Raw genomic sequence first — 22546 nt, forward strand, 5'->3', positions numbered from 1 at the left:
ACACGGGGAGGGGGAAGGGTAAGCTGGGACGAAGTGAGAGTGGCATGGACATATATACACTTCCAAATGTAAAATAGATAGCTAGTGGGAAGCAGCCGCATAGCACAGGGAGATCAGCTCGGTGCTTTGTGACCACCTAGAGGGGTGGGATAGGGAGGGTGGGAGGGAGACACAAGAGGGAGAGGATATGGGGATATATGTATATGTATAGCTGATTCACTTTGTTATAAAGCAGAAACTGACACAACATTGTGAAGCATATACTCCAATAAAGATGTTAAAAAAAAAAAAGAAGAAGAAACCAGCCTTGTTGACACCTTGATCTAGGACTTCTAGCCTCCAGAGCTGTGAGAGAATAAATTTCTGTTGTTTAAACCACCCAGCCTGTGGTACTTTGTTGTGGCAGCCCTAGCAAACTAATACACAACGTAGACATTTTTAAAGTCTAAGATAATTATTCAATATACCTGTAACTTTTATAATATTGTACTTCAACTATACTTCAATTAAAAAAATATTTCTTTGATACAAACAAAAATAACCTGTAACCTTGTAGCCACCAAAAAAGAGAGAATTATTCAAGGAAAGACAAAGAGGACAGGGAAGGACATCAGGGAAGTGTTTTGCGCAATTTGGGAGGAAAGCTTCAGCAAAGCATAAGGTATTGTTATGGACATAGCAGTATTGCCTACCTTAGAAACGATCTTTTTTTTTTTAACATCTTTTTTGGAGTATAATTGCTTTACAATGGTGTGTTAGCTTCTGCTTTATAACAGTGAATCAGCTATACATATACGGACCTAGAGTCTGTCATACAGAGTGAAGTAAGTCAGAAGAGAAAAGCAATAAGATCTTTGATGGGCGGGAGAACTGAGTTTTCATTAGAGTCGAGACAGCTACACGGTAACTAACGCAGAGATACGGCCCGCACCCACCATGGAGAATCTGCTCTGTAGTGATCTCAGAGCAGAGGTGGAAGCCACAGGAAGGGAGGTGCCACTGAGGGAATCAAAGAGAGAGGGGAGGGTAAGACTGACAGGTTGTAAGGGCATCAGTAGGGAGAAGAAAAGTGAGGTTCTGAGTTTTCCTTTTGGGCTGCCTCCCAGTTCTCTAGCTTGTTTGCTGTCTCCTGGGTGTCTCTTTGGGGAGAGAAGAATTCAGGCCTGATTTCACCAAGGACAGATGGGACTTTCCTTCCTTCTCGTGGTCCTTTCCATTCCAGCTGTTGCTCTCAGCAGGCGTCTTTCTTGCACGCTGCTGGGTACCACGGTGGCGGAGCCATTTCCACCACCAAGCCCCACAGCCAGGGGTAGATGTAACAGGCTGGTGATTCATCTCCAGTGCCCTCCTAGTCAGGACCCATGACCTTTGGGGATTGTGAGGCTAGTACTGCAGGTGTCCATCCCTCTCCCTGACTATCGCTGTTCAAATCCAAATGTGCTTCATTCTCTCTAGACAGTATAACATTCCAAAATGTGTTGACTATCGCTGTTCAAATCCAAATGTGCTTCATTCTCTCTAGACAGTATAACATTCCAAAATGTGTTGCTCACCATTTTTTAAATTACAGCTTCATTGAGCTGTAATTCACATACCATACAATTGACCTATTTCAAGTGTACAATTAAATGGTTTTTCGTATAGTCTCAGAGCTCTGAAACCATCCCCACAATTTTAGGACATTTTCATCACCTTAAAAAGAAATCCTGTGTCTATTAACAGTCGCTCCTCATCCCCCGCACCCAACCACCCCAGCTCCAGGCAACCACTAATTTACGTTTCTGTCTATAGATTTGCCTCTTTCTGAAAGTTTCATGTAAATGGAATCATACCATATGTGGCCTTCTGTAACTGGCTTCTTTCACTTAGCATAATGTTTTCAAGGTTTACCAGTGTTGCAGCATGTATCAGTATTTCATTTTGTTTGCTGCTAAATAATAGTCTACTGTAGGTATATACCTATTTTATTTATCCATCCGTCAATTGGTGGATATTTAGGGTATTTCAACTTTTTGTCTATTATGAATAATGCTGCTATGAACATTCATGTGCACGTCTTTGTGTGGATGTAGGTCTTCATTTCTCTTGGGTATATACTTAGGAGTGGAATTTCAGGGTCGTATGGTATCTAGGTCTAATCCTTGAAGGATCTGCCAGGCTGATTTCTAAAGTGGCTGCACCATTTTACATTCCCACCAGCAGTGTATGAGGGTTCCAACTTCTCCACATCTTCATGAACACTTATCTGTCTTTTTTGGTAGCCCTTCCAGTGGTTGTGAAGTGATACCTCATTGTGATTTTGATTTGTATCTTCCTGATAGCTAGTGCTGTTGAACATATTTTCATGTGCTTGTTAACTATTTGCATATCTTTTTTGGAGAAATGTCTATTCACCCCCTTTGCCTGTGTTTTAATTGGGTTACTTGTCTTTTTATTGTTGAGTTGTATGGGTTTGGGGGAGTAAGAATCCCTCACCAGATACATAATTTCAAAAATTGTTCTCCTGTTCTGCGAACTCTCATCTCACATTACTCATGGTGCCCTCTGGAGTACAAAAGTTTTAAATTTTGATGATCTGCAATTTATCTACTTTATGTTCTTGTTGCTTGTGCTCTTGGGGTCATTTTTAAGCAACCATTGCCTAATCCAAGGCCGTGAAAATTTACGCCTATGTTTTCTTTTAAGTGTTTAATAGTTTAAGCAATTACGTTTGGCAATTCTCTGATCCACTTTGGGTTAACTTTTGTATATATTGCGAGGTGGGGTTCCAATTTCAATCTTTTGCGTGTAGATATTCAGTTATCCTACACACTTGAAGAAAACAGTTCTTTCCCCATTGAATTGCTTTGGCACCCTTGCCCAAAATCAATTGACAGTAAAGGTAAGGGTTGCTCACCATTTTTAAGGATTTTCATATACTAGCCATACAAAAAGTTTCATATAAGCCTCTTACACATTATGTATGTTCAAAAATTACCCATCAGATTGAAGAAATGACAGACACCTTCCTATTCTAGTTCATTTTGAAAAATGAGGAAATGGATTCTCGGTAAGTGGCTGGGTAGTTGCAGTTTATTTAATTTATAACTCAGTTCACACAGAATTACCATCACCTATGTGTTCCGAGCCTGAGCCCAGATAGTGTTTGATGAGCCAGAATTTTATCTGATGTGACTTTAGGAGATTCTTCCCAAACAGACTGCTAATGACTTATACTTTGGATTTTGATCGTTGAGGGAATGACCTGCAGGTGGTTTCCGTGACTTTGAAATCTGTGATCACCGTCACTGAGGGCTAAGCAGGAGTTGCCCCTTGTCCTGCTCCCCACGTGGCTTCTGGCTGTCACCTTTAACTTCTACGCTCTGCCCCTCTCCCAGCTCCATTTCCAAAATAGCAAGAAACTGGCAAGAAGTCCTTGGCTGCAATTTGTCATCAAGCTTTGGACACAGCTGTTTGCCATCTTTTGGCAAACTCAGTGATTTGGCTTGTCTTCTGGGTGGAATGAACATTTTGTGAAGGGTGTCCAAAAAAGACATACCCTAGGGGCACACAAGTGTCCCTCAATTTACTACCACTGTGGAGAGAAATAGAGATGGACATTTTTCAGGCAACCTTCAAAACCAGTAGGAGTGTTGATCTCTATGTCAGGAGCCTAAAAGTGTAGTCTTTAGAATTCCCTGCTTCAGAATCACTGGAGGTGAGGAAGGATGGAAAGAGCTTGTTAAAATGCATGTTCCTGGGCCCCTACTGAATCAGGAGTTCTGGGGATTAGATGTAAGGATCTGTATTTTAAAAGACACTTCAGGTGGCTCTCATGCACACTAAAATTTGAGAACTGCCTGCTTGGGAGTTTTTCCTCAAAGGAAATGTGAATACTTACTAAGACCACAAACTTTGGAAATATACGTAACCTGAGTTAAACTTCAGTTTTTCTCTCCTATAAAATAAGGGTCACTCCTCCACGCACTAGGTGTGAGAGGGGTGGTGTGGAGTAGAGATGCAGATGGAGATCGCGGTCTAGTACAATGCAACTTTCACAACAATGTCCCCCAGTCTGGGGCACTTGGCACCCAGTAGGGTTGCCAGATAAAATTCAGGACACCCAATTAAACTTGAATTTCAGAAAAGCAACAACAATGTTTCAATATAAGTGTGGCAGCAATGCTGAGGTGAGTTGCCAGGGTCCAGGTGTTGGTGGGACAAGCTCCATAGAAGGATTTGGGACATTGTTCCTTGATTGATAGCCTCTGTGTCTCAGCCTCTAGCCCTTTCAGGTGTTCTTTGAGCACCTCAGATCATTTAAATGAGTCACTTTTCTACTTTAATTCACTGGTGTCAATTTTTGTTGCTTGCAGCTATGCACTCTGACTGATACAGCATCTGTACCTCCCTACTCAAGAACTTACCATCTGTCCTCTCTTCCCACCACCCCTCTGAGCTCTCCTTGAAACCTTCAGGAACCTCATAATGGCACAACCTCCCTGGATTTTCTTGGTTCTCTACCCTTTTCTGGTGGAGGAGTGTATAGAGGACACGGTGCACCAGTGGAAACCCTGCCGGGAGGGAGCTAGGAAAATAAAGACCCGACCTCAGAATGCTGCTGAAGAGCCTCCACCTCAGTAGCTAGTGATGCCCACTGGCAAACCCAACTAGAAGCCAGTGGGCAAGGGAGCCTGTTAATATGGTGCTTTCAAGTCAGTGTTCTGGGACCTGGAGCAGGGTGAAGAGGAGGGGAGAGTGAGTGTGGAGCGGCAGACAGAACATATCCAGCGTGCAGGGTATATATGCTGTCTTAGGTTTGGTTCTCTAGAAGCAGAGCCCGACATGGGGATTTTATGCGAGTGACTCCTGGAGATGCTCCTTGGAGGAGAACCGTGTGAGGGAGGGAACAAGGGAAGCAGGATGGGCCAGGGGCGGGAGCTGGGCAAAGATGCAGTTTCAGGATCAGTCTAGCCCCGGCCTGATCCCCTGAGTTGCTCTGGAGAAAAGTTGCTTTGTATAAATTGTCCTGCTCAGGGGCAAGGGGGCTGGGCTGTTGTATACACACCTTTCCCCCACCTATCCCACCCACACACTTTTAGACACTTATCGGCCATGGGCTGTACCTGACATAATCAGCCAAGCCTCTGCCCGTGAGGGGGCCTCCTTTGGCCAAGGACAAGCTTTAGGAGAAGAGGGCAGGCATGAGCTATCAGCCACCAGCATCCACCACAGCTGGGGGATGCGTGCAAGGGTCAGGTAAGTGAACCTTGGCGGGGGCACCAATAGCATCTGTCAGAAGGACATCACCTCCTTGTTATCTTTGCATGATGAGGTAAAAATTATTCTTCCTTTGTGTGCTTTTGTAGTTTACAGGTTTTCTAATACTGAGTTTATTATTTTTGGAACTAGAAAATACAAGTCAAATTAAATCCATGCAGCAAAACCACCTGATTTATTGCAGGCAGAACTAACAGTAAATGACCCCATATTCCTGACCCCCTGCAGTGAACTCTTGACCACACTGAGCAGATGAGCCTGCTCACTGGCAATGCCAGCCCCAAGCCTGGCCCTGTCTCCCTGCTTATGGCCAGAGCTTTCCTGCTTGTGTATCAGCCTCAGTGGGCCAGTCTTTTAGCACTTCACAGGGCCTGATTGTGTGACTCATAAATCAAGAAAGTAACTAATATGGCTAATGGAGCGAGATGCCATGAGGAGACAAGGCAGCTGGTGTTGGACCATAAGTAATAATAAGTACAATGTATGTGCCAAACACGTTAGAACCTTAATATATATTGTCTTGTTTAATCCTTAAAACAGCCCGTGAAGTAGGCATTGTTCTTCCCATTTAATCAATGAGGAAGTCCCTAGATTGGGGATTAAGAAACCAGAGTTCTTTATTTGCCAAGCAGAAATAGAGACACAGGCGTAGAGAACAAATGTATGGATACCAAGGTGGGGAGGGAGATGAATTGGGAGATGGGGATTGACATATATACACTACTATGTATAAAATAGGTAACTAATGAGAACCTACTGTACAGCACAGGGAACTCAGTGCTCTGTGGTGACCTAAATGGGAAGGAAATCCAAAAAAGAGGGGATATATGTATACGTATAGCTGATTCACTTTGGTGTACAGCAGAAACTAACACAACATTGTAAAACAACTATACTCCAATAAAAATTAATATTAAAAAAAAATGAAACAGAGTTCTAACTTTTGTTCAGTTACCAATGAAAACTGAAAACACTAGACCAAATGAGTGACTTTCCAGCGGTGTTTCTAGAAGCCCTGAGGCTCAGTAGAGATGCCCAGGGAATAACTGGACTGCTTAGAGGGAAGGACTGCCTCTTTGTACTTCAGCCACAGCAGCTCTGCCTTGATCTCTTTTAAGTGTTGTCAGGACTGGCTTCATGGGTGTGCAACCAGTGCAGCCCCACAGGGCCTGCCGGGCTCAGAAGGGGCCTGTGCTTAGGATTTAATGCTCTGCAGTCGCCATCTTGAAATTCTTAATAATTTTGTCTTCGAATTTGTGTTTTGTATGTGAAATACTATGGAACAATGGCACGTGTGCCAGGGGCTTGGAGCTCTAAATCGTGCCTGGTCCCACTTCCCGTCGCCTCTCTGCTTCCCTCGATGTGTTCTCCACCGTCTGCTCTTGGCCCCTGCTGCCCTCGGCCTCCCCTTCCTGCCTTGTCACCTTCCTCCTGGGTCAACAACTGGGTTATCTTGTGGGGGAAGGGGGAAGGGAGCTCTGTTCCATGTCCTCTAACCCCCTTAGGGGCCTGGCCATGGGCAAGGGGAGGACTGGGGTCAGGTTTGCATCTTGAAGTGTCTTAGGGTGGGACAAAGTGGGGGTCATCTGGATGCAAGCTGGAAGCACCATGGTGCATTCAGTGGATGGCTCAGTAGGGCCTCTTACCTGCCCTCAACCCAGGTACCAAGTTATGACCCACAGAGAAAATGGTAACATCCATATGGCCCCTTGCGGTAAACAGTCAAGGCAGTACTGGCCAATGTTGAATCCCACTCAGCAGCCCCAAGGGCAGGAAGCACCCTACACTTAGGTAAGCAAGGTATCTGCCTTGGTCTTGTGCTTTAGAGACCCGCCTTTCTGCCCACCGCCCCCAGGCTCCACCCTTCCATACAGGGCAAGTTATCCAGTCCAGGGGCCAAGGGATCATACCTACCAAAGCCTCCATCCCTCCTTCAGAACCAGTTGCCTTGTTCCCCCCAGTCCATCACAGACAAATAAGTGATCCTATGTGCGTGATTAATATACAGCTCACAGCACTTGTGACTCACCATGTGAGTTTGACAGCACTGGTACTGGTCTTATACCCTCTTCGATCAGACAAGTTCAATCTTGGGTGTTCCAGCAATGTCAGATTGCCATAGATACCTCCAAATGCCTGTGTTCAGTTTTTATACTTATCCCACAGCAGACCAGTAACAACACTTTGCCTGGACCACAGTGAGAAGCTCTATTTTATTTATATTTATCTATCTATCTATCTATCTATCTATCTATCTATCTATCTATCTATGCATGCCATGCTGCATGGCTTGCGGGGTCTTAGTTCCCAGAGCAGGGACTGAACCGGGGCCCACAGCAGTGAAGACGCTGAGTCCTAACCACTGGACCACTAGGGAAGTCCCAAAGCTCTGTTTTAGACTCTTCTGTGGGTGCCAGGACCCTGGAATTACCAGCACAAATCACACCAGACCTGCTTCCAGGGTCTTCATGGGCCTCTTCACCTGATTCATTCTCTGGGTTTGCACTCCCCTAGGCCAAGGGACAGCTGTTTGCAGGAGCAGTGGGGATGGAGATTGAGTATGTGTGCTGGGGTGTCTATACACATGCATTTGAGGCACTGTTGATACAGGATGGTGGGAGGATGGGAAGAGAAGGGGGGCAGGCTGCCAGCTGGTGGAGGAAGAGGGGCACAAAGATTTGGGGCGAGCCCAGCTGAAGGAATCCATTTCTCTGCACATCTGGAACTTAATCAGTGCATGCCAGTCAGGAAACTTTGGACCAGGCATCTTCTATTGTGACTTACAGTGCTTTGAATTCTGCTTTCTATCCCATGGCCATGGTCGAGAGCCTGCACTTGGCAGAGCAGGTGGGTGACATGTGGACACGTGTGTCCTTTGGATCATTACCCCCTCAGCTGCGTTGGGACTACAGCCCCATCAGTTCTGCTCCTCCCTCCCTTAGTATGTCAGATACACTGTGCCTGCCTCAAGGCAAATAATTTCTCAACACTCTGGGAAAGGATTTTGTTTGTTTTCCTTAAGTTTCACTGAAAGCAAACCTAGGCTAACACCCCAAAAGTAAGATAAATGACTTGACAGTTAAAAAACACATACACGCAATTAGTCAACAGGCACATAAATAATATCTCTGGTAAATCACGAAGTATAAACCAAAGCAATGAGATCATTTATTTTGCCTCTTAAATTGGCAAAGATAAGAAGCAAGAAAACGTTCAGTGTTTGTGAGGGTTTGGGGAACATTGCCATTTCATATACTGTTAGCAGAAGGGCAGTAGGGTGATTGGAGAAAGACTTATAGAGATAAATCTGGCAATGAATTGCAAAAGACTTTAAAATGTGTGTATCTTTTGAAATCTTGAAGACATTGTTGCATAGTTTCCTTACATCTGTTAGTTGCTGATGAAAAGCCTGATGTCAATCTCATTCTTGATTTTTTCCCCTCTTCTGAAACTTTTCTTGTTATCAATGACATTCTGAAATTTCACTAAGATCTGTCTGGGTTGCGTTTTTCTTTTTATTTGTCCTGCCAAGTGCTTGGTAGGCTATTTCATATATATTTTTAAAATTTTATTGAAGTATAGTTGCTTTACAATGTTGTGTTTATTTCTTCTGTACAGCAAAATGACTCAATTATACATATATATTCTTTTTCATATTCTTTTCCATTATGGTTTATCACAGGATGTTGAATATAGTTCCCTGTGCTATAGAGTAGGACCTTGTTGTTTATCTATTCTATATATACTAGTTTGCATCTGCTAATCCCAAACTCCCAATCCTTCCTTCCCCCACCTCTCCCCCCCCTTGGCAATCACATGACCGTTCTCTATGTCTGTGAGTCGGTTTCTGTTTCATAGATACGTTCACTTGTGGGGTGTTTTAGATTCCACATATAAGTGATATCGTATGATATTTGTCTTTCTCTTTCTGACTTCACTAAGTATGATAATCTCTAGGTCCATCCATGTTGCCATTATTTCATTCTTTTTTATGGCTGAGTGACATCCCACTGTATATATATATATGTCACATCTTCTTTATCTATTCATCTGTCGATGGACATTTAGGTTGTTTCCATGTCTTGGCTATTATAAATAGTGCCGCTGTGAACGTAAGAGTGCATGTATCTTTTTGAATTATAGTTTTGTCTGGGTATATGCCCAACATTGGGATTGCTGGATCACCTGGCAACTCTATTTTTAGTTTTTTGAGGAACCGCCGTACTATTTTTCGTAATGGCAGCACCAATTTACATTCCCTTGGTAGGCTATTTCAATTTGGGCTTTCATGTCTTTCTTCAGTTCTGAGAAATACTTAGTATTATTTCTGTGAGTATTGCTTCTGCTCAGTTTTTTTCTGCTCCTTCATTCTGGAACTCCTCTTAGATTAAGGTTGTAATTTCTGGATTTCTATTCTGTGTTTCTTAATGTGTTTTTCTTACGTTCACTTACCCCTTCCAGGAGAATTCCTTGGCTTGCTCTTCCAGTTCACCAAATTGCTCTTTCACTGTGCCTGTCCTGCTATTCAGCTTCTCTATTGAGTTTTTAAAATTCATTTCAACAGTTAAAACTGTTATTTCAGGGACTTCTCTGGTGGCGCAGTGGTTAAGAATCTGCCTGCCGATACAGGGGACACAGGTTCAATCCCTGGTCCGGGAAGATCCCACATGCCGCGGAGCAACTAAGCCCGTGCGCCACAACTACTGAGCCTGTGCTCTAGAGCCCACAAGCCACAACTACTGAAGGCTGCGCACCTAGAGCCCGTGCTCTGCAACAAGAGAAGCCACCGCAATGAGAAGCCGGCGCACCACAATGAAGAGTAGCCTCCACTCCCCGCAACTAGAGAAAGCCCACGCGCGGCAACGAAGACCCAACACAGCCAAAAATAAATAAATTTTCAAAAAACCGAAACTATTATTCCAAATATTTCTAATGGAACCTTTTTGGTCACTCTTGTCCTCGTATTATCTTCCCTTATTTTCCTGAGCAGATTAAATACACTTACTTAAAATTCTGTGCTACATCCTGTATTAATTCCATTTCCTTTGAGGTCTCCATTATAGAGTTTGTTGTCTCTCTTTTTTGGTGTTGACCTTCTCCAACTGTTTGTATATTCTTATTTTTGTACCGATTTCTGTCACTGAAATTTCCTGTTAGAACATCAGCTGCATCTATTTAAGAAGCCAGCTTGGAAGGCAAGGTTGGAAACAACTATTGCCTTACTCCACTGGGACTGTTTTCAGAAAGCCAGCCCTCTCGGCATGACTTTTCTCTTTCTCTCACGTGTCACTAGCCCCTGAGAGCCCTGCCCTTCTCTCTGAGCCAAGGCCCTCTCTGTGCTGTTTCTACTCACTATACTTCTGACACCAAATGTGTGGGTTTTTATCCCCCAAATCAACCAATTCTCCAACTCTCCAGACACCAACTGGGTGTCCTACTACTCAATTCAATTCTGACACTAACTACCTGGGGTTAGCACAGACCCACAGGTTAAGGGCCCAGTCCCCCAAGACTGCCTCTCCCCCACTTCAGACACCAGTTGCAAGTCCCAGGCTGCCACCTGTACTTCTGACCAGCTGGCTATAAATCAGGGTTCTCATACCCCCTCCTCAGGTTCAGTAATATGCTAGAATGACTCACAGAACTCAGGAACACTTTACTTATGTATACCAGATTATTGTAAAAGATATTATAGGGGCTTCCCTGGTGGCGCAGTGGTTGAGAATCTGCCTGCCAATGCAGGGGACACGGGTTGGAGCCCTGGTCTGGGAAGATCCCACATGCCACGGAGCAACTGGGCCCGTGAGCCACAATTACTGAGCCTGCGCGTCTGGAGCCTGTGCTCCGCAACAAGAGGGGCCAAAATAGTGAGAGGCCCGCGCACCGCAATGAAGAGTGGCCCCCGCTTGCCACAACTAGAGAAAGCCCTCGCACAGAAACAAAGACCCAACACAGCCATAAATAAATTAATTAAATAAATTTAAAAAAAAAGATATTATAAATGATACAAATGAACAGCCAGATAAAGAGGTACATAGAACTCCAAAAGAGTTCCAAGTGCAGGAGCTTCTGACAAGCTTCTGATGCTGTGGAGTTGGCGTGTGCCACCCTCCCAGCACACCTGGAAGCTCCCCCAAACGTTGTCACTTAGGGATTTTTATGGAGGTTTCATCATGAGGCATCATCAGTTACTAACTCAATCTCCAGCCCCTCTCCCCTCCCCAGAGGTTGGAAGGTGGGGCTGAAAGTTCCAAGCTCCTAATCAAGGTTAGGTCTTCCTGGCAACCAGCCCCCATCTGAAGCTATCTAGGGGCCACCAGGAGCTGCCTTGTTATACCAAATAGGGCTCCTCTCTGTCCTATCACTCATGAAATTCCAAGGAATTTGGGAGCTCTGTGTCATGAAGTGCGAGCAAATACCAAATGTAACAAAAGATGCTGCCGTCACCCCTGTTACTCAGGAAATGACAAGAGTTTTAGGAACTCTATGCCAGGAACTGGGGACAAAGACCAAATATATATTTCTTTTTATATCACAATGTCCTACCCTGACAGACTGCTCCGTCATTGCTGACTGGCCTCAGCTGGTGGAGGAGTAGAATGACCTACCTGGCTGCCCTTGGCCTCCCTGTGGCCATGACAGAGCCTCTGCTGGCTTCTCGTCTCCCACTTGGCACTCGCCCTCATGCTCCCTGGGCTGCCTTTTATCTTTTCAATCAGATACTCTTTATCCATGAATTTCTCTCTGTAGTCCTCCTCTTGCTTTTCTTTCTTTTTTTTTTTTTTTTGGCCATGCCACATGGCTTGTGGGATCTCAGTTCCTTGACCAGACCAGGGGTGAACCCGTGCCCTTGGCATTGTAAGTGCAGAGTCCTAACCACTGGACTGCCAGGGAATTCCCTCCTCTTGCTTTTCAATGAGGCTATATTTAAACTTCATTCTATCATTTCTTGGCATTTCATGGAAGGAATACATGCTCAGTCCAATACCTTGAGGTGGAATTATGTAAAAAACGATATATAACCTTCAAACCGGTAACCCACTTCTAGGAATTTATCCTAAGGAAGTAATTAAGAATAAAGCTTTAACCCCAAGGAGTTTCATCACAGTAACATTTGATATGAAATAGTGAAAACAGATATCCAATTAGAGGGGTTTAGTTAAATGGTGACACATCCATACAATGACAGAGTAAGTATGTGAAAAATCATATGGCAGAATATTTACGGGTATGGAAAAATGTCATTGATGTATTATTAAGTAGAAATTTCAGGTTACAAAATTATTTTAAAGTCTCATTTTTGTAAAAAAAAAAAAAACAAAAAACACCACACATGTTCTTATAGAAAATGGTAGCTCTGCATGGTGGGATTTCTGCTTGACTTTTTTTCTTCTCCTTGGCTGTCTTTTTTCCCACACTCTTGGAGACTGTTTTCAGTAACTGCTTTTGTGCAAGACTCTAGTCGCGTCCTCTGCTTCCCTCCCCCAGGTGGGCTGGAAGATGGCGTGGCCTCCAACAGTGTGCCCCGATCGACAGCCCCAAGTGGAATATCCAACCCAGAAAAGAAGATGAGCTGTGGGACCCAGTGCCCAAATCCCCAGGGCCTCAGCTCAGGCCCCCTGACCCAGAAACAGAATGGCCTCCGGACCACAGAGGTAGGTCGCAGCCACAGAACAGACTTGGGACCGGAGACGGGGGGAGAAGGTTGCTTCAGGGCAGAGCTAAGCTGAGAGAGCACCCAGGGAAGGAGCAGTGGCAGCTCAACTCGCCGAGGGAAATTCTCCACCCCACCCCCCCGCCGTGTGAGAAGTGTTGCAAAGAAAATAGCAAGGCTCCACCTCCCACCCCCTGCCTTGAGGGTTGCTGTGTTTTGTTGAATCAGCGGAAACGGCTCCTTGATATTTGCGCTCTGAAGGAAGTGTGTGTTTGTTTAAGTACAGCTTTGTTCAAGGACCTCCGTTGCTGTCGCAGCTCTCAGCATCTTGATAGTGAGGTCTGTACTGGCTACGGGAACGAGTCTCAGGCCAGGCAGTTGGCCATCTCAGGGGTTGGCAGGGAAGAAGACCGGCGTGGTAGGGGACAAACCCGGTGTTGTACCTCACACCCTCCAACCAGGTGGGCAGTGGGAGGGTCTGCAAGGGGGTTCTTGTTGCAGAATGTGGTGACAGCCTCACCCCACACTGCTGCTGTTGGAGATGACGCAGGGCTACGGAGTGCCTGGACCTCGCTGGCATCCTGCCTGCTGCTTTCTCTTCTCTCCTGCTGCCCCTGACCGCTCCTTGGCAGACCAGCGCAGCGGTCTGCCGTTCCTCCCTCTCACTTCCTCATCTCCCCCATCCCCTCTAGCTCCCACCGTCAAAGTCCACTACTTTACCCAATACTCCAAATCCATTTTTCCCCTCTCCCCTGTCAAGACTTACTGGTCCTGTCCCTCAGGCCAGCGCCGTCTATTTTCTGAGGATCCAACTGGGTTATCTAATGATGGAATTCTTGCCCACATCAGTGAGTTCCCTTTCTAAGCTTTGGTCAGAAAACCTGTTGCAAATTCAATGAAGTAAGTAGCTTTGCGGGAATCACTCAGTCTCCCAGAGTCTCAGGTTTTTTATCCACACAATGGAAATAGTACCAAGATGAGAGAACAGATGGGCCTGTTCTTTGTGAACTGAGAGGTGCCGTGACAAAGGCAGTAAGGCACCCAGCACCACAACCAATTAAAGGAAACACTGATGGTGGCTCCTCAGACATGTAGAAGGTCATGGGTGGGGAGTAGATCTGAGGGCAGCAGTGGCCTTCCTGGTGTCCTGTGTTGCCTGCTTTGTCTGCATAAGCTGGTCTTCTAGAGGCCCAAGCAACATTGCCATCTCCCAAGGCAGTCTGGGCCCCACAGAACTATGCTCAGAAGCTTGGTCATTGCTCTAGGGCAGGCCCTGACTTTTGTACCCTAACCTCCTCCCCACACTGTGCCCTCACCTTTTGAGCCAAGATATTCCATGAATGGGAGGAAGTGGCTTTGCCTGTCACATGCTTGCTTTCCAACCTCACTTCCATCATCCATCACTTTAAAGTTGTGTTCTGCAATTTACAAAGTGCTTTTAGTTCTACTGGCTCATTGAATCCTCCCAAGAGCATGTAAAGTAAGCATCATCCCATTTCAGAGACAAGGAAACTGAGATACACTTGACTGATGACATGAATAGGTCATATAAGTGCTAGAGATGGGTGTTGGTAACTTTAAATTGAAACAGGTGACTATTAGAAAAGTGGAGCGTAGAGATCTTAAAGTACTTTTTTGTCAGAGAATAATGTATTAGTCAGCTAATGCCACAATAATCCTGCATGACAAAGCAAATCAACATTCAGTGGCTTAAAACAACCATCTTTTTCTCCTCACAATCAGCCACAATTTGAATGGCTAGGCCTGACTTCAGGCTCCAGATCTAGCTCAGTCTGTTCTGTGTGTTTTATTCTGTGAATCAGGCTAAAAGAGCAGCAGCTCTCTGAGGTATATTACCATGGCTATGGCAGAAACCCAAGAGGGCAAACACATTTCATGTCTCTGCTCACACCATACCATCTAACCTCCTATTGGCCAAACCCAACATCAGTAGGACAAGGAAGTGTACTCTGTCCCCAGTAGAGAGACAGCAAAGGATTAGGGGCAATAGTGCAATCTATCACATATAACATATATATAGAAAAATGTACAAGTCTGTCATAAGTTCAATAAATTTTAATAAGGTGACACACCCATGTAACCATCTTCCATATGGAGACACAGAACACTCCAAATATCCCCTGTGTGGGGCTTCCCTGGTGGCGCAGTGGTTGGGAGTCCGCATGCCGATGCAGGGGACACGGGTTCGCGCCCCGGTCCGGGAAGATCCCACATGCCGCGGAGCGGCTGGGCCCGTGAGCCATGGCCACTGAGCCTGCGCGTCCGGAGCCTGTGCTCCGCAACGGGAGAGGCCACAGCACTGAGAGGCCCGCGTACCGCAAAAAAAAAAAAAAAAAAAAAAATCCCCTGTGTGCCCCTCACCCCGGTGAGGTGCTTGGATGTGCCAGTCACTATCCACACCCCAACAATATAACCACTGTTCTGACATCTAGCATTATAGACCACTTTTGTTTATGTTTGACTTTTATAGATGGCATCATACAGTATTTTCTCTTTTGTGTCCAGCTTCTTTTGTTCAACATTCTGCTAGTGAGAATCATCCATGTTGTTGTGAGTTGCAAACATTTCCTCATTTTCATTGTTATGTATATTTCATTAAATGAATATACCACAATTTAACCCTTCTACTTGAAGGACATTTGGGTTGTTTCCAGTTTGGGGCTATTGTGAACAATATAGCTGTTAGCATTCTTGTACCCTTTGGTGGACATTCACTTCTCTGGGGTATCTACCCAGGAGTAGAATTCCTGGCTCATAGGATGGGGATATATTTGACTTTAATAGATACTGACACAGTTTTCCGAAGTGGTTATACCACTTTACATGCTAACCGGCAGCAGATAAGTTCCAGTTATGGACCATAAGAGTTTAAGGCCAGTAAGTCGTGCTTAGCCCTGTCTTTCTTAGGCCCGTGAGGGCAGCCTTCTAGGTGCCGCCTAGGGTGCTAAGCACTTCCTTGTATTATCTCACTGGATCCTCACAATGACTCTACAGTGTTGATATTTTTGTCTCCAGTTCACAGATAAGAATGGAGACTTAGGCAGCTCAGGCAAGCTCTCCACACACCACACACGCATGCACTCTAGGAGCTTGTGTGGTAGTTAAAATGGGGCCGGGTGGAGCCAGCCCACCCCGGGCTCCGGCCACAGTGAAAACTGTGTCGCAGGGGAGTGAGGACCACGCACCTGACCAACACAGCACCAGGGGGCAGATGTCACACACTGATAAGCTGGCCACAAAACAAAATTGTGAAATTTTGTTTTCACGATTCAGTGAACAATGCTGTGTTGTAAGTATTTCCAAAATAAGATCAGGGAGCGGATAGCTTCAGTTTTAAGCATTCAGACAATTGCTGAAATGCATCAGGGGTCTTCCTGTCCTGAGACCTCACCAGCCACCAGGCATCCTGACTTCCTCAAAGGCAAAGGTTTCTACTTAAGGTGGCAGCTTACAAGATAAGTCAACCTCTGATTGAAGCTTCTGTCAGCAGAGCTATCTCGCGCCAACACAGATCTCAGCTGCCTAGAATCTGCCTAAGGAAAATAATTTTCTTCCTATTGCGTCCAGGGCCTTTGACATACTGTCTCTCCCTAGCTTGTTCCGTACTCCAGGTTAGAGCTTCCTGCGTTTTCTGTGCCTGGCTCAGGCACTGTGTGGCTCACCTCTTCTGACCTGCCTTTGCTCCCTCAAGATGAACTATTAGCACCTCACCGCGTTCCCCTGGACACCATCGGGCCACCGGCTGATGGTTCTTGGGCACTTTTTAGAAAGCTTTCCTTCTCCAGAAGAACCTCTTCATAAAACATGCATCCTCATGCATGTGTCTACACAGTGTTCCCGTTCAGATTTATAGACCAAGTTTGTCCAGTCACTGGGCCGGGAAAATTTCCTCATCAGGTCCTATAAGCACTCTTTGGATTCCTTCATCTGATGTTCATCCACTGAGTGCCATTGGGGTGCCAGGCACTGTTCTGATGCCAAGGATCCAAGAGTGGAACAGGCACACGTGCCCTTTGCTCTGAAGCAGTTGCCAATTGTTTTTCTTTTTTGATGTTCTAGAAAGGCACAGTTTAATAAAATAGAGTCCTTGGTCTCAAGGAGTTCACAGTATAGTAGAAGAGACATAGCAGTGAATACACTATTATAACACAGTGTGGTAAGTGCTGTTATACAGGGGGTCATGTGATGCTGAGGGAGCCCCCAGGAGGGGCACCTCTTGTGTGCTCAGTACAGTGCCTGGCACTTAGCAGAGGAGCAACAAAAGTCTGTCAAGGGATTGAATGAATAACCTGGATGTCAGAGAAAGCTTTCTGGGGGAAGAGGAGCCATATCTGAGAGCAGGAGAAGGAACGGGGAGGGCCAGCCAGGTGAAGGTGGTGGACCAGGGCTGGGACGAATGGGCACGTGATAGAGCAGCAGCGTGTGCCTCGAACGCTCCCAGGTTCTGGAGCATGTGCCCAGCTCAGGATGTTGTGCATGGTAGGTGCTCAGTGAAACCACGGGGACCCTGTAGGGTCTTCTATTCAGGCCTCTGTTGTACAACTTCAGGAAGCAGCTTCTACCACTCCTTTGCATTGTGTGCACAGGACAGTCACAGCCTGCAATGCAGATGCTGCCTTTGGAGTTGAGCAATGTGGTGCTACTTCTCGGAATCCAGGTATCTCTGCCTGTCCTTTTTTTTTTTTTTGCGGTACGCGGGCCTCTCAGTGCTGTGGCCTCTCCCGTTGCGGAGCACAGGCTCCGGACGCGCAGGCTCAGCGGCCATGGCTCACGGGCCCAGCTGCTCCGCGGCATGTGGGATCTTCCCGGACCGGGGCACGAACCCGCGTCCCCTGCATCGGCAGGCGGACTCTCAACCACTGCGCCACCAGGGAAGCCCTGTCTGTCCTTTTTGATGCTGCCTGTCATCTGGTTCCACCGTGCTTAGTCTCCCTGTTTTCTGCAGTCTTCTCAGTACACACCCTTTGCTCCTGCAAAGCCAGCAGCTGCCAATTTTAATGGCGCTGAGCCTGGGGAGGCAGATAATACAGAATAAATGAAGATAGATTTGAGATGGTGCTGCGAAGGAAAGAAAAGGCCCCTGGAAGGGGATAGCAACTACTCAACATAGATGTGGTCCACGGTTCAGATCACTTTCCAAAGGGCCACGAGGGGCAGCTGACGTTGCTGATGCCTGTGAGCAGCTGGGAGCAGCGGCGTTCGGGGCCCTTCTCCACTCTGTCTCACCAAACAAACCACATCTTCTTCTTTCAACTCCCTCTGGCCCCTGTCTCATGCCCAGTGTTAATAGGTGCTAACTGGCAGAAAGATTGTGGCAAAAATGATGTCTTACAAATTGGAACTGTCTCCGTGGGGCGCTCTTTCTCTAGTAAACCTTGATTTGCTCCAGTCACTTGGGACCTTTCTGACTGTGCAGCATCTGATAAATCATCGACTCTCTCCTCCCCCAGCCTTCCCTGAGCTCAACAAACAACGCAAGGTGAAGCTCTGTAGCTGCTTGTTCTCTCCTAATTAATTGCTCAGGAACTCTGGGCTGCCTCCAGACATTTACTCTCCACCGTGAATGTGCCGTTTCTTCAGGCTTAGGACTCTTGTATTTCTTCTCCAGAGGTATCGCCTCAAGTGTTCAGCTAAGGTAGAAAATTGGATGGTGGATGTAGCTCGGGGCAGACGAAGCTCTGAGTCTGTGGCTGGCCTCCCAGTGAGCCTTCACGTCTTCAGAAGTTGCATCTTTTTTAGTTGCTTTATTACTCTTGGCAAAGTGGCCGGACCTTGCCAAAGAAATTAGCTGATGCCTGGACTGATTCTCAGCTAAGTAGCCTCGTCCTTCTGCGCCTCCTGCCCACCCCTCCCCCTCACCCCCTCCAGTGTCTGACTGTCAGCAAGGCTTGGTGTGGTCCAGGAAAGGTAGGTGAAGCCTCAGAGACGTGGATGTGACCAAAGAGGGAGGCCTAATCCAGAAAGGAGGATGGGACCAGCCCAGAATTTCTCCTGGTTGGTGGTAATACGAGATCCGTGAGGAGAGTTTGGAAGGTAAATATGAGTTTCTCCTAGGGAAACAAAAACATGACATTAAAAGGAGAGCGAAAAAAAGAAGCCATTGAGGACAACCAGAGAGGGAAACCTCTTAGAAGGACACTTTGATGCATATTCTAGTTTAAGCCTGGGGAAAGGAAGCAATGTAGCAGCATAGGGATGCGTTTGTGTGTGTGTGTATGGTGATTTCCACAATGCATCTGTATATCAGCTGTTACCTTATGTAGACGAAGAATTGGAAAACTCAGTATTCACCTGAGGGTCTGCAGAAAACCCAATTCGATTAGAAGACTCTCAGGGCAGAGACCTTCTTCTTTGTACTCTTCCCTTGCCCCCGGAGCCTGCTTCAGGGGTGTGCACCTAGTATGTACTCACTGATTGCTGCTTGAATGAGGTCGGCCTAGGACTTCATTAAGATCAGAAAAATTGGGACTTCCCTGGTGGTCCAGTGGTTAAGAATCCACCTGCGGGTTCCATCCCTGGTCAGAGAACTAAGATCCCACATGCCCTGGGGCAACTAAGCCCGCACGCCACAACTACTGAGCTTGCACCTCAACTAGAGTGCCTGAGTGCCACAAACTATTGAGCCCATGCACCCTGGAGCCCGGGCGCCACAACTAGAGAGAAGCCCGTGCACTGCAGCGAAGAGCCCATGTGTCGCAGCGAAAGATCCTACAGGCCTCAACGAAGATTCCCGCATGCCACAACTTTTTTTTTTTGGACGCAGCCAAAAAAGAAAGATTAGAAAAACTTCCCATGGCTCCACGCCCCACTCACCCCCTTCCCCACCTTTAGTGATTGATGACTGTTCTGTTGGAGCCCAACTGCTCTTCTAAAGCAGGTTCTACTGCCCTCCTATTGTTTGATCTATCTGAGGTTTAAGTTGGAAAGCAACAGCTCCCTTTGGCGTCCGATACCTGATAAATAAAAACCCCTAGACTGAGTTAGCCTGAATTCGTACAAGTGGCTGTGGTCTGCACAGGATTTGCTTGAGGTGTGGGGAGTTCTTGAGAGTTTTGCCCGAGGCATAGTCTGATCCCTGCTTCTGGAGGCTAGCATCCTGGCCCTTGGTGGAGTTGCTAAGATCAAATGTTTCCTGAATGACCTCTCTAATGCCAATAAAGCAGCAGCAAATAAATTGATGGAATTTGGGAACAGCTCGAAGTCTGTTATTGTGTGTCTCCTTTTAATAGGACTTGACTGAAAAGAAGAAAAATGTCTTGAGTTGCAGCTGACAAGGCTCAGGCTTTAATCTTTTAGGAAGGCAGAGAGGAAGGAACTAACATTGTCAGTGTCTGCTGTGAGCCAGACACCCTGTATAGATGGCATCCTCTTTAACCCTCACAGCTCTGAGTGGTAAGTAGCGTCATTCCCCAGCTGGGAAAACCGGCTCCGGAAGGTTAAGTAGTTGGCCAGCGTGGCAGAGGGAGTAGTGACTTGGCTGTGTTGGAGTTCAAACCCAGATCTGTCTGCCTCTAAACCTCATGATCTTCCTTCTTATTTCCGGAAGCAAAATGGTGGAGAATTTTGTGTGAGCACTGGCAGTTGTGGGAGGCTGGGTGTGAGGCCCACAGCCCACGTCCAGCCTCCCACCATCTTTAGTTCAACTCACCACCTCTGCTGACATTGGCCTCAAGCAAATTGCTTTAGCCTGAGTGACTTCAGTTGCCTCCTCGGGAAAAGTGAACACAACTGCCTTCCTGGCCGTGTCTCAGGGATGGTGCAAGGAACAATCAATCACGAGCATGATTGAAATCCTAGGAAAGTTCTAGAATGTTTAGGCAGGGCAATGCGGATAGGTTCTGTTCCCCAGGATTTTTTTCTCTTTCTTTCTGAAGATGTATCTTCACACACATGTTCTTCATCAAATTATTTGTCAGAGGTCTATTATGTGATGAGTGCTAAGTTAGATGCTGAGGACACTGTGGTGAACACAACAGACTGGGTCCCTCCGTCCTTGAAGTTTTAATCTGATGAAGATGTAGAAATAAGCAAGTAAACAAGCAAATAAATATATAATCCAAAGTCTGGTTAAAGGCCAAGAAGAAAGCACAGAATACCGGGAGAGAGAATAAGGCGGCCCCATACTGTGTCTGCTTAGAAAATCCCCGCAACGCTCCCTAGGAAATGACTGGCCGTGATTACCTCTGGGGAAAACACAGCGTGGCCAGAGCATGGGAACAAGTGTTACTTCTCACTGTGCTTTTTCTCTACTCTTTGAATTTCTTTTACCATAATTGTGTATCATTTCTATAATTAAAAAATACTAGTTATGCAGAAAATTGGTGTCTGATAAATCATGAACTCAAGTAAGCCTTTTTTCTTTGTTGTCTAAAAGGAACTGTGAAAAGGTTGGTGCAGGCCTGTGTTAGGTATATTGTGCAGTCAGATTAAAGCAGAGAACATCGCTCTTTCCATTTGGGAGAAAATGAGAAAAGGTGAGCTGACTTAGCTGCCCTCTTGGGTCCGGGCCTCCTTCCACGAGAGTGAGCTGGGCTGTTGACTTCTAAACCCCAAGAGAAACGCGTCCATCTGCCAGGAAGTTATCACAGTCAGTCTGGTTACCTTTGAGAAATGGCAGCAAATAAATGACTTCTAATTAAAGAGGCAGTATCAAGAGGACTAAACTCTATGATTCTAAACCTGCAGAAGTTACAATGAGGCAAGGGAAGAATAGAAAAGCTGTAAAACCAGGTGAGAAACAAGAGTGTGGCCCATTAACAAAAATCAACGGTGATAAAACTCACAAAACAAGAATTTCAGAAGTGAAATTAGCAGACAGCTGCAAAAGGAAAAGGTACTAAATAGGCTTCTCTCAGCATTGAGTTGGGAAGTATAAGATTTTTTTTTAAGCCAGTAGTTGCAATAGGGACACATTTTCTTTTCCTGTCATTGAATAAAGAGGGTTGGCTGTTAAATTAAAAGCTTTGGCTGGCTAAAAACCACATCACAGGGGAAAATATCTATGTCATACAAAATGTCATAGTCCCAGAGGTACAAATGGTGTAATTGTTCCGTGTATCTATATAGCTGTTTTTTCAGAGGAGGGCAAAGCAACTTCTTTCTTGGAACTTCTAGAGAAACTATCTGGCATTGTGGTTCTCTTTCTCATTCATCTTTGTCCCTCTCATTTGGGCTTCAAATCTGAGGTTTCCAAGCTGTGACTAGATTTCAGCAACTACCACCCTCCTAGATAATCGTGCTGCTTTAAAAAGGATGGGTGCCTCTCTGAGGTCTCAGACTCGGAAGTTTCTCGTTTATAAAACACTTTCAAGTCAATGCATTGTTGTTCTGATTGTTTAATTTGCCAAATTAAATACAGTGTAATTATTTGAAAGTGGATTTGTTTATGGCTTGGAACCTTCTGTGCCCATCATTAGAATACAGAACTCCAGTTTGTTCTTTATCCAAATGTGGATCTTGTAGAGTTATTATTATTATTGGTATTTAGAAGTAGTCGTAGCATTAGTCATGGTTTCAGTAGAACAAGAAAGTTTTTGATTTAAATTTGGTATGTTTGACTGACATTATTTTGCGAATACAATTAACGTCAAAAGCTGTATAATTGGGGCAACT

At 45.7% G+C, this 22546-nt stretch overlaps 1 protein-coding gene across 1 annotated transcript in view; it reads left to right on the plus strand.

The window, feature by feature from the left end:
* Positions 1 to 22546, plus strand: part of BAALC (BAALC binder of MAP3K1 and KLF4) — a 90542-nt gene that overhangs the window by 62066 nt on the left and 5930 nt on the right. Inside the window, exon 2 of the mRNA XM_081258193.1 lies at positions 12748 to 12914. Coding sequence (XP_081114319.1) covers positions 12748 to 12914 — 167 coding nt within the window. The remainder of the gene's footprint in view (positions 1 to 12747; positions 12915 to 22546) is intronic.

Source organism: Mesoplodon bidens, assembly GCF_964165515.1.
Source record: "Mesoplodon bidens genome assembly, chromosome: 16".
NCBI classification, from domain to species: Eukaryota; Metazoa; Chordata; class Mammalia; order Artiodactyla; family Ziphiidae; genus Mesoplodon; species Mesoplodon bidens.